The sequence below is a fragment of the Panthera uncia genome (assembly GCF_023721935.1).
Source record: "Panthera uncia isolate 11264 chromosome D3 unlocalized genomic scaffold, Puncia_PCG_1.0 HiC_scaffold_8, whole genome shotgun sequence".
NCBI classification, from domain to species: Eukaryota; Metazoa; Chordata; class Mammalia; order Carnivora; family Felidae; genus Panthera; species Panthera uncia.
This window is the reverse complement of record NW_026057586.1, coordinates 21390317-21403543: the sequence shown is the minus strand read 5'-3', so window position 1 is coordinate 21403543 and position 13227 is coordinate 21390317. Positions and strand designations below refer to the sequence as shown.

At 37.9% G+C, this 13227-nt stretch overlaps 1 protein-coding gene across 1 annotated transcript in view; it reads left to right on the top strand.

The window, feature by feature from the left end:
- The window catches only part of LOC125914296 (netrin receptor DCC-like), a 43399-nt gene extending 39494 nt beyond the window's left edge, over positions 1–3905 (top strand). The window contains exon 7 of the mRNA XM_049619553.1: positions 3742–3905. Coding sequence (XP_049475510.1) covers positions 3742–3905 — 164 coding nt within the window. The remainder of the gene's footprint in view (positions 1–3741) is intronic.
- The last annotated feature ends 9322 nt before the right edge of the window (positions 3906–13227 follow it).

Sequence of the window (13227 nt, the reverse complement as noted above, 5' to 3'; positions counted from 1 at the left end):
CCCCTGGAAAGTATTCACTAATTTAACATCCATACTGCGGTGGAGAATAACGTCCGCTTTGTTCCTAAAAAGCAGGAGTGCAGATCAGTGGAAATAGAGTCCTGAGTCTTTCCATTATGTCAGTTTGGGTATAATTTTGCTCCCCTGAATCCTATTTATTCTCATCTGTGAAATTTGATAGGCTTTCATCTTTAAAGAAGAATGAAACATACAAAATTCTAATAAGTCTTAATTACTGCAGACATAAGGATGGATATTCTCTCTGTATTTTCTTTTTCTTTGCTTTGTGAAAAAGTATGAGTAAGAGAAAGGTTTTCACTCAAATGGATTCTGAACTGCATAGTGTGCATTGTAAGTATTCTAAGTTATTTGACAGAGTTCCTTATAGTTCATCAATTAATACCAGCTTCCAGTTGCTTTGTTCAGGAGCCAGGGGAAATTTTGAAACAAATGAAAAGTGTTCACATAAACCTCTGTGTTGATGGACGACTGAAAATGTGCTGTGAAAAATCTAGCACGCTGAAAGCAAAAGCTCTGTGATATTAAAATAAAGTGAGAAAACCATTGTTAAAATCATCTAGAGCTCTACTCCTTCTGAATGTTTATAATGTTTATCTTACTGGCAGGAACTTAACAGAATTCAAGTGGCCTGTTAAACAGCCTGTGTATTTCATAGCTAGGGTGGATGTTCTTATTGCCAGTCTGTTTATCTACTGGAACGTCAAGACTCTCAGTAAAGAATGCCCTTATCTTTTGTGGTAAAGGAATTCTAACAAGCTGCTGCCACTGCTTCCTCTTCTTCCCCTTTCCTCTTCCTCTTTGTACTCTTCCTCCTCCTCTTCCTCCTCCTCTTCCTTCTTCTCTTTGCCCTCTTTCTCCCCCTTCCCCTTGCCCTCGTCCTCCTCCTCCTCCTCCTTCTTCTTCTTGTGAAAAACAATGATAAGCAAGCCCTATTGATTTGAAACCAAGAGACATATTATGACATAATTGCACAGAGGCTTATAGGAATTAGGAGTAATGATAATTACAAGGATGCTCTTTTCACACCTACTCCAAAGTGCCCTCCTTAAACATCCTTCTTCCACATTCCCCATTCTCTTACCCACTTGTTTGTATCTCTGTACTTCTATGGTCACCTGAGCCATGATTTTTAGTAGAAACAGCATATTTCAAACTATAGTAATGTCTTGACCTAGTCTACCTTTCAAGGCTGAGATTGCCAGTTTAAACTTGAGTTTCAGTTGGTGTTGCATTTAAAATTGTAGTTCTTTGTTTATTCTCTTTTCAGCTCTCTGGAATGGTGCGTCAGTAAGTTCATAGAAATAGGCTGCTTAGTGCAAGACAAAAGGCAGGACAGTGGTGTCATGTGATGAGGAAGTACCCCAGTCTTCCAGGTCTCTTCTCTGGCTGGAGCCAAATGCAACTGAAAAAGCATTTACAGGAAGAAAATAAGAAAACTCTAGGACCCAGCTTCCTTGCTCATTGGCTGGGTTAGCTTCAAATAAGTAACTTAACCTCTTTATGCTTCCATTTTTCACAACTATAAATGGCTGAAATAAGATCTATTCTGGAAAGGGTTTGTTCATGTAAACATGAATTACACTAGTTAAAAATGTTAGCACTGAATCCAGCAGCTTCTGATTTGATATAAGCTGGAGACCACATTGCCTTATAAATTGGGCCTGTGAAGTTGCCAACAACTTAAATTCAGAAGCTGTAGGATCATGTGGAAGCGGGGTTAAAAGTAAATTTTAATGGTTTCGTGGCTGGTGAAACAAGATCTAACTCCTGAATGTTATATTTCACCACAAGTGTGTGCAACAGAGAAAGGGCAGCCAGTGAACTGAGAGCCCTTGCATGAAGACAGAATGGTGAACAAACAAGAGTGGCATAGGGGCACCTGGGTGGCTCAGTTGGTTAAGCGTCTGACTTCAGCCTAGGTCATGATCTTGCGGTCTGTGAGTTTGAGCCCCGCATTAGGCTCTGTGCTGACAGCTCAGAACCTGGAGTCTGCTTCACATTCTGTGTGTGTGTCTCTCTCTCTGCCCCTCTGCCACTCACGCTCTCTCTCTCTCTCTCTCTCTCTCTCTCAAAAATAAACATTAATAAAAAAAAGAGCAGAGTGGTATCTCAGAGCTGCCTGAATAGCATTTCCTGAGTCTAGAGAGAAGCACGGCCTTTCCAGTTGCACAGGTCTTGTTCTCAAATTATAAACCTATCTGACATCCAGGAAGCTCCCACCAGCTCCTTTAAATGATGAAACTGCATCAAATAGCATTCCCCCTCCAATTTCTTAATCTGTGTCTCCACCAACTCTTATGAAGGCCCATTCCTCAAACCCAGTAAGGATTTATGTCCAAAAGGTAGATTTGATGGTCATGTGCCTGACTTTCTCTCTTAGAAACACTACGCTTCCTGAATTCCTTCCCAGTTTAATGTGACTAAAGCCTATGGAATTTCCCAGATCCCAGCTATTAATATCTGACTTCGCTATTCCCTGCGCTAACCCTCTGTAAAGAGAAAACAGGACAAGGAAGGGTAAGAAATGAGGATGAGCTGGGTGCCTGGGTGGGTCAGTCAGTTAAGTGTCTGAGTTTTTGTTTTGGCTCAGGTCATGATCTCACAGTTTGTGGGTTCAAAACCCTCATTAGCACAGAGCCAGCTTGGGATTCTCTCCCTCTCTCTCTCTGCCCCTCCCCTGCTCACACTCGCTCTCTCTCCAAATAAATAAATAAATAAATAAAAGAAATGAGCAGGAGCTGAGCTATTGAAAGTGGGAAAAAGAAGTTATTTCTCACTGAACATATGTAAAACATTACTGACACCTTTGTCTTCTTATTTACAAATAATATATTTCGTCTTATTAGGAACACTGTAGTGGGATTCCATTTTAAATGTGATTTGACATGTCGGTTTTTAATTGTAAACTCCCCATAAACATGACTATCTAAAAGTACTTCTCAAATTTTATATGCCTGGGAATCACCTGCAGATCTTACTACAATGCAGTTTCTGACTGAGTGACTCTGAAGGAGAGCCTGCAATTCTGCGTTTCTAAGAAGGTTTCAGAAGATGCTGATGCTTCCCCTCTGTAGCTCACATTTTGAGTACTGAGGTTCTAGAACATATCTTGTGTCCTTCACCTGCAGTTCATGGAAGAACTCCTGGGTCTGGTAGCGCACATGAAATTAAATTCACCTGTGTGTGTGTGTGTGTGTGTGTGTGTGTGCCCTCGCACGTGCACATACATTTTTCCCATTGAGTGGGTTTATAGCTTTTGTTAGTCTCAAACTGTTCATGATCTACAATAAGTTAAGGGCCACTTAACCCGCCACTGTGTCATCATCTTGCATTTAGGCTCAGCTGTTCGATGTAAACCACAAAGTGTTATTGTTTTGCTTCATTTTGTGTTTTAGACCAATCCAAAAGCCTTTAGTGGAGTAACTTTGTGGAGTCTCAGGCCAGGAGCTGAACGTTTTGGCCCTGCTCAAATGAAATTCTGCAAAATTAAGTGATTCACTTTCTTGTACAAACACCTGGGGCCTTAGTGCATATCTGTCAGTGCCTAATGAGGAATTAGATTAATATTTTACTATGTTAAAAGAGATTCTGCTTCTGAAACTCTCTCTTCTTTTGTCGTTATTTAAATGAAGACTGGTAGATAAGATTCGTAACTGTCTGTGATGAATTTTCTCCAGAAGCGGAGGTTCTGTTGGAAACCGTAGTGTGTTGTCTTTTAAGGAGGTCATCGTAATCTGTCCGTGGCATCCCACATTTCTGCTGTGCCACAGAAAGCACTTCAGCAGAGACCGAATGATTACACACACATTTCCTCAAACGGTGACTCGTCGTTCAATAAAGATTTCAGATTCAGCCAGTGTCATACCAGGATGACTAGCATATGAAACCTATAAAAAATGTTTTACAAAATTTTTTGGTGGTAGTAGGGTAAGCGAACCTATAAACAGTGGTAATATAAATCACAGAGAATGGGAGGTAATAAAAGAAATGTTTATTTGAGTAGTGAGGATGTATTATATGATATCCTGAAAAATATCATCACAAATCATTTCTTGGGTACTAAATAATTCTAAGGAGTAAATATATGTTTGAGAAGGCTTTATGATAGTACAGAGCAGGTGGGAAAGAGGGGAGTTTTTAAAGAAAAAGAACCCGTTTCTCCAATAAATGAGCAATTAGTCTCATCCCTCTGTGCCCCCTCTTTCTCATTTTCCTCTCTTCCTGGCCTCTTTCTTTTTCTTTCTTTTGTATTAGAAGGTTCTGGTGGTGTGTCCACCCCACCCCCATCACAGCTTCTTAATTTAAATGGTAACAGGTCCTATACAAGCACCTACCAGTTCGTGAGTATTTGAGAAATTGCAGATCAGAGAGAGGAATAATGATAGAATATTGAGAAGTACCATGAGAAAAGTGCTTAAAAATTTTTAATGTTTTAGAATTTTCCGCACATATTTACCTTTCTCCTTGTGCTCCCGGGTTAGACAGATGGTGCAGGACCCAGTTCCTGAAAACTAACCCCCTGCCAGGTGAGGGCTACATCTGCTACGCAGGCTCTGTCCCACTCTCCTGCTCCAGCTCCTCTGCTCTCACTGTCTTCCAGATGCCATACAGTCAGTCCCTTCCTAATTAAATTAATGCATTTAATCTCAGATTTGATCTCTTTATTTATTCTATATGTAGTATGATTCTAACAAAATATTTCACACATGCAAACCAACGTTTAAGATCATAATAGACACCACTTTTCAGTATTCTTTACTAGCACCATAAAGCCTAATAAGTGCTGGGACCCAGTCAGTAGATACTCAAGAAGAAAATGAACTGATTCTAACCATGGTGATATGTTTGCGTGGTGATATGTCTGACAGTGACCATTAGCAAGCACTTAGTCATGAATTTGCTATGTCATATAATCTTCACAGAAACACAAAGAGGAACATGGTGACTTATGAGGAACCTTGGGATCAAAGAAGATAAAATAGTTAATTGCATGTTACATTGTATTAAAATGGCAGGACCACGATTTGAACCTAGGACTTTCTGAAACCAAAGCCTATTTTCCTGAACAACTATATTATAATCATATACATAAAGGGCCAATGATTATATGATTAGTAATGTCACAAATATACACACTCAACAATTTTAGCATCTTCTTTAACATGTAAAGAGAGAGAAAGGTTATTTTCTCCAGAGATATGCTAATACTATTCGATGACACAATACTCCAGATATGTTCACAGGAGGAAAAGAAAAAAAAAGGACTTTTTAAATTTCTGTTTTCTCTGTGTATTATTTATATTTCCATTGGCATTTGTCACATTTTTTTTCATTTTCCTTTCCAATTATGTATTGATTACATATTTTTCATACTTGAATTGGCCCAACACATCCAACCAGAGAAAGTTTATTTCTCATTGGAGACTAAAATAAATATTTATATAGATGTCAAAACCCAGAGATACTGCTATGGGCTTATTTCTTAGCCTATTACAAGATATCCTATAGCCCATTTTTTGGAACTAGCTTCTAATCATTTTCTAGATATGAGATATTCGGAAACTTCATGCTGCAGAACATGTCACATATTGAAAACTTTATGAAACATTGCTTAGGAACATATTTTCCTTATAAATAATTTCCCATATATGGGCTTGAAGAGATCTTCTTTTTGGCCCAGCATGACAAAGATTCATCAGAATTTTTCATTGACATTTTGTTCCACTATAAATAAAGAATAAAATCTCAATTAACTAGTAGCTTTGGGGAATAGACTGTTCTCGGGAAATTGCATTTCTGGATGGCTCAGGGTAAAATACAAATTATTTTATAATAAAAAAATGTTTATCAGTGAGAAATTCTATGATAGCTATAAACTCAGGACTGTGGAGATGCCATTCTGCACAGGCCTTGTCTGTAAATCCCACACCATCTCTGTAAAGTAGCCATGTCTTTTCTATGGAATGAACCCAGAGTGTAGAAGAGTTGAATGACATCTCCAAGGTCACAGTTACTAATGTGCAGGGACAGGATGTACGGCTGCATGGCAGTAATATTCTTTCCCTGATTGCTGGAGGATCACAAAAGTATACCAGGAAGGAGGACCAAAGTGAGTAAAAAAATCCCAGGGATGAGAAAGTACAACATGTTTTCAGAATCTACAGGTAAATCTCTTTTGCTAAAGAAGATGATTCCTAGAGTAATCACAAGATAATAAGCTAGAAAAGGGCAGAGTAGTGACTTAGGAGGATCAAATGGAAAACTGAGATTAAGATGGAAAGTGTGTAATGTGGATTGATGGAAGTGAAAATAGATGAAAGAGACAGTGGCTGGACTTATCTTCCAAAAGAACAAACAGGCAATTGAGTGAATAATTGGCTATGAAGAATGAGGGAGGAAGTGAAGTCCAAGGTGGCTCAGTTGTCTGAATCCTATGTTTTGAGGACCACAGTTATAAACAAATGGAAAGAGGGAAGTGAGTGAGACGGTACTCTCTGAGAGGAAAGGGAGAGTCAGAGAGTAGGGTTTGCTGAGCACGAAGGGGCAGGAGACATCTAAATGCAGATATACTGTGGATGTGGGGAAGTGGTAAGAATTCAAGATGGAGTCACAACTGAAAAGTGGATCCTAGAATCATTTTCAGAGAGGTGAAAGTTTTAGTGCCTCATAGATAGATGACAACTCCCAGAAAAAGAATTTGAAGGAAAAGAAGAAATTTGAAAAATGAAATTTAAAGTAAATCTGCATTTTATGAGGGAATAAAGAAAGAGGTACCACAGGTAGGATAACAATGGTGGTATAATTTTTAGAAGCCAGGAAGGGAAAGAATTTCAAGGACAAGGCAGTTTTAAATACAATGGTTCCTTGATGCAAAGTTCCCATAGTTCTTTTTCCCTTCTAATATTTTATTATAAAAATATTAAATGCTCAGAAAATTTTTACAGTGAACTTCCCTACACCCACTACCTAGATTCTATCATTAACATGTTTTTTTTTCTATTTTTGCCTCTTATATATCTATTCATCTATCCATCCACCTTAATTTTTGACTCATTTCAAAGGACATTGCAGGCATCCATTCACTTTACCCCTAAATACTTCAGCAAGTGTATAAGATGCTATTGTGTTTGGAGTATTCCATTGATTTGATTGTATAATCATAAGGGAAAAAATAAAAACTATAGTATTTGTACAGAACCAATTGTAAGAAGTATCCTGGTTTCAGGAATATTTCTATGAATCTTAGAACTGAGAAAACATAATACCAACAAATCCTGTAGAAAGGTTTACAAGGCAAGATACCTATTAGGCTGAAAAATTATGATAGTATTTATGACCTTTATATCTGACATTTCTATAGATTGGTGAGGTCAAAAGCCAGATGTCTGAGAGAGCCATGGTGAATAAATAAATAGGTAATGTGCAAGATAGACCACCCCGAAAAATATGGCAGCAAAATACAGAAAAGAAGTTGATTTCTTGATGGGGAAAATGAAAATGCTCACTTAAGCTGGTTTCCTTAATGGTACACATGTTCTTTTGGGTGGAAGCAGTGATGGCGGTTAACTCTGACAGTTGAAAATATTTTTATTTTTAAAAAAAATTTTTTTTAACATTTATTTATTTTTGAGACAGAGAGAGAGAGAGCATGAACAGGGGAGGGTCAGAGAAACAGGGAGACACAGAATCTGAAGCAGGCTCCAGGCTCTGAACTGTCAGCACAGAGCCCGACCCGGGGCTTGAACTCACGAACGCGAGATCATGACCTGAGCCGAAGTCGGACGCTCAACCGACTGAGCCACCCAGGCGCCCCGAAAATATTTTTAAATTATATGGTCATTGACTTATATGATCGCCTCATTAACTAATTAAGTTTCTCTAAGGTTTTAAAATGTTCTTGTGACATGAATACTATTCATGTTGTGCTTTGGTCAGTCTGAGAGGTATACTTGTAAAAGTTGGAAGAGATTGGGTTAATATGATAGTTCACTAACCCCAAAATATAATCTGGAAGTTATATTTATGGTCACAGTGTCTAGATATCCATTTGTGTGTGTGTGTGTGTGTGTGTGTGTGTGTGTGTATGGGTGTGTGTGTGAGAGAGAGAGGCAGAGAGGCAGAGAGGCAGAGAGGCAGAGAGACAGAGACAGAGACAAAGAGAGATTTGGTGACTTCTATTAAAGAACAAAACCAGATTTTAAAAATCAAGTATTACAGGATATTAAGAAATCTTGTTCTGAATAATCAAGGTTATACTATAAAAACAGAATCCTCTATGGCTAATTGTCTTTATAAAAGGAGATATTTCCAATATTTACAAAATAAATTGATTTTTGGAGAGTAAAAATCATTCTATTTATACATCATGTGAAATATACCAGAAATTTAATCTATTGCATACCAATGCGGATGAATTTAGAATGATGGCATTCCCCACAGAGTACATAATTATAAAAGTTGTATGAGACTGATGTCTGGATTTCTGCATTGTTTCTGCATTTTTCTGAGGTTTTCATGAAACCATATGGAAATTTTATGCAGAGTCACTTATTTCTTTATGAATTCAAAATGTGGCTTCTCTGAAGTTTGATCACTAGAATAGCAAAAATGAGGTAATACAGAAAAGTTTTTAAACCTATTTTTCATAAAAAATATAATTGACAATTTTTCTCCTATGAGCATAAACTATCTGAATTGATGAATTGACATAAACAAAGAGCTCAAACCTGTTGTTTCTTCTTGAAAATAGAGTTAGAAAAAGTTAGAAAAAAATAAACTATCAATTTGGGAGGAAGCTACAAATATCCCTTTAATAGCAAACTATCTAAAAATGATCTGAAATATCCAGGAAATTAACTGAGAGGCCTCTTGACTTGGGCATTATATGCAAAATAACATAGGAAGTCAGAGTAGACCTATATAACTTGAGTTGTGGGAGCCTGCCAATAAACAACTCAGGTGTTTAGTTTTGATTTTGTAGTTTCTTACTTGTTAATAAGTGATCAGGAAACCTCAGAAAAGCATCAAAAGAAAGGGGGAGATCTAGAAGTGTTCTGGTGAATTCATTTCTCATGATCATTGATGATTTTCCTGAAACCTTTCTTATTCTAGAATGTACCTAAATCAAGAAGAAGCAGAAACAAACTGAATTATGAGTGCAGAATCTCTGCAGCCTCCTCTGCTTATTGTTAGCTTGTTTTCAGGAATAAATTCCACAAAGTATGATGTCAGCTCTACTCTGTATTGATTAGGCACTGCTGTAGGTCCTAAGGACAAAAAGACACATTAGATAGTGTTTTTGTCCTTGAGGGCTTTTTATTCATCCTTAGTAACTATTTTCCAACATAAACTTTATAGAACGACTATTTCTAGATCCCTTTAAATCCTTCTGTAAAGCTCTCCCTTACCCATTATAAATGTAAAATAAACACCTCCCTTGTATACAGGGTTTTTAATGGATTCAGAGCCATCTGGGACAATATTTAACTCATGTCTTCAACACAGTTGATCACTTTCTTCCCTCCAGTATTTTGGAAACTTTGCTATTTTCTTCAGTTACTGTTGGCCCAGTGAATTCAGGACTTAGATTCCAATGTGCAACAGAACACAAATAGGTAGAACTAAGAAAGCATGTCTTCTTAATTGGGGCTATTAGATCTTGGTATTACCTCAGAGAAGGAATTAACATACCTGTTGGATTATTATTTAGTACTTCAAGCATAAGTTAGACACCTGTCACCTAGAGAAAAAAGACAGAAAAATATTAACATCAGATTTGAGGGATTTCCTAGGAAGCAAGAGCATCTCTTCTACCCTGGTGCAATGGTGAAAGAAAACTCATTAGTAAAATAAAAGCATCCAAAATGTTGCCCTTTCTAATATTTAACTGTAAAAAATATAAATAAACCCAAGAAGGGAAAGATGATAAGCTACTAACAGTTTGTCAATAGTTAAATTATTGGATCATTTTCTCTTATGGGGAAGGATGTAGTGCTGTATGATGACTCTTGGTGTTTCATTTTGGGTATCCAGGAAGAAGGGTATAGGGGCAGTGTGTAGGGGAGTGGCATCCCAAAAGGAAAAAGGGGTACAAAAGAGGAAAGATATTCAAAGACATTTTTCACCCTTGCATTATTCAAACAAAGGCAAACTCAAACTATCTACTTAATAATAAACCATATTTATGATTCTTCTCCAAGGCATCAGGAGATTTCAGTTATATGATGCTATGATGTTTATGTTCACACTGTTTCACTGCTTAGCTGGAAAGGAGTCTAACTGGGATCAAGATAGGGAAGAGAGCAGGAATATGCTGATTTATTCCTTCTGCTACTCTCTCCATCATCACCACCACCACCATTTCACACTGTAACTTGTCTTCTCTCTCTTTTTCTCCTGCCCACACTCTCCTTCTCTTTCCAGCATAACAATCTCTTGTCCACTTCACTCTGCTTTTCTTCAAAGCCTACTTTGTAGAATTTTATTTTTTCTTTTTGTCTAAGAAAAAGCATATACTTTAAGAATATAGCAGTCAACCCCCACTTACCAGTTGAATAGCTTTGAGCAAGTCCCTTATCTTCTTTGAACTTTGACTTTCCCATCTCCAAGACATGAGTAATGAAGATATTATTTAAAAGGCCTATTTTTAAAGAGTATATAAGACGATGTAGGTGAAGATGTGTTACTGGAGTTTATGTACCTCTGGGACAGGGAGAGGACCCCTGAGTTTTACCCTTTCTTTCTCTGGGTTCTAGTTCATGGATATAATAGACAAAAAAATGCTGATAACCAAATGGAAATCAGGGATCCTAGCAAATCATGTAATAACTCTGGAATAACTGGGTAGTAGTGGCTGGGAGACTTCTTCCTCCCTCCCTGGCTGCAGTACTATTGGACCCATGAGCTGTGAGCTAGAACAGACAGTAGAGACCTACTTGCCCTGCTGAAGTTAGGGCCTCTCCTTCTTTGCTTAAGGAATGCAGCCTTCAGAAAGTTCAAGGCCAAAGAATTAGGAGTCAGAGCACAGGCAGGTTTAAGAACTTGAGAGGTGACCATTAGCATATTAGTCCCACCCTCTCACCTTCCACAGAGAGGTAGCTCAATGAAAGCCACCTTACTTGTTATTCACAGTAGCCCCTCCTTTGCAACTTACATTGGGGGGGGGGGAGGGTTACAAAGGGGTAGAGAGGTAGGCAGAAACACCTCATTAACACACCCTTGGTGTTTCCCTTATTTTTGAAGAGAGAGGAGGTTAGAAGAGCACAAAGCTTCTGTGCCCAGAAGTGACTTTTAGGTATGTTTCTCACCTTTAAAATAGAATACACATGGTAGACTAAATGCTTTAAGATTGATGCCAAAGCTTACATGCTTGAAATTCGATCACTCAGGAGGAATGCCTGAGGCTATTGTATGGAGATTAATACAGCCACTCACTTTTTGTTCAATATATTGTCAACATGAAAAGCTAGAGAATATTACACATTTCCTGTGTACATGTTTCTTATTTCTTCCAAAGCCTCAAAAGCTCTTTGCATGTGAGACGTGTGTATGACTGTATGATACGTCCATTTTCCCCCAAAGAACAAAGTAGTTACTTAATAGTAAATATATGTGAGAATGAAATTATGGTTCACGTAGAAACTAGACCAAGACAGGCCATTTCATTTGTCAGGCATCACAGAATGGGTCAGAAACCAAGTGGAGATGTGAACCCAAGCCTCTTCAAAACTACCCATTTTGTCTGTATTCTTAAGGGTGAGGAAGTGGAAAATGAGACAGAAAATGGGGAAAAGTAGGCAAAGATGTGAAAATTAATATTGAAATCAAAATCATGCTCCCCACTGGCCTCTGATTTGACTCATGGGACTCTGCTCACTCCATTCCTGCTGCAGCCTAATTTCACATTTCTCACCAAGAATCATTTGAGTTGGGAGAACCCTCTGCAGGAAGATGCTAGCAGGAGTTTGCACCTGGCAGTCATACATTATGTACTTAATGAGCAAATGAAATGTTTAATAACTGTACTGTGACAATAAAGCTTAAAACAGTAAATTCCTGCTGAGGCTGCTTATCTACACCTGATGCACACGGCTGGCCCATCTGAGATCTTCAGCTTCATTTGTATTTTATCCCCTTAGTGGGTCCTGCTGAGGAAAGTAACATTAAAACCAAAGCAGTGCTCACTTAATTAGTTGTATATCGTTGTAGGCCCATTTATTTAGCACATCAGCATCATGTGTTCTACCTAAGGGTCGCCTGAAACACTTCTTCAACATGCACCCTGGGTAGGGGGAAATCTATAGTGGTCTCAGATTGAGCATTTGTAAATTTAAATTTTTCAATTAATCATGGGTAATGTAAACTCACAGTAATTTAACATTGCCTGTTTTTAGTTGAATTGTCCATTGTTAATTTGAAATAAAACAGCGAAACAACCAGAATTGTTATGGTTTCTCATTAATAATTTTAAGAGAAAATAATAGAACATTTTCTTGTGGAAGGCACCAGTTCAACTCCTACATTATAGTAATTGAATTTTAAGGATATACTTGCCAGAGATTTCTTTGGATTCATTTTTCACCTTGGATTAACTAATGCTTCCTGAATCTTATGGAGAGCAAAGAAATCCAAACGTAAAGTTAAGTACAGGTAGAACAGCTGTGTTCTCCTTCCTTGTATACTTTTTAGTTAATCGCTTAAAGATTAGATTGTTAGACCTTTATAGATAACAAAGAAATTGAGACCAAAAGAGTAGGCTGTGGAGCGACAGTCACAAAACTATACAACTGGGACTCCTAAGTCCCAAGTTAGGAGTCAATTTCAATATTTATTTCTTTGAACACACATTCTGTTTTGGGAATTTATTGTATAGATCATACATATTTTACTCTCATGAGAAGAAAAAAAGTAAGTCATACAAGAAATCAGAAACCTTTTGTCATGAAGACCAGGTTGGTCTTCAGGATTGGGAACCTCTCATCTCTCAGAGGCCAGTCTGTAGGGAGACAGTTCTTCAGAGCACCAGTGCCAGCCCTCTTATCACTTCTGCCCCCCTCAGCTTTGTTCACATCCTCTCTGAAAGTGACATGGGTTTTCTTGTTCACATCTGAAAGTCATCCTTCATATTTGGGAGTGATCACAGAGAATCTTGACTACCAGGTTAAGGTTATATTAGATTAGTAGCTGAGAGCCATAGAAAGAATTCTT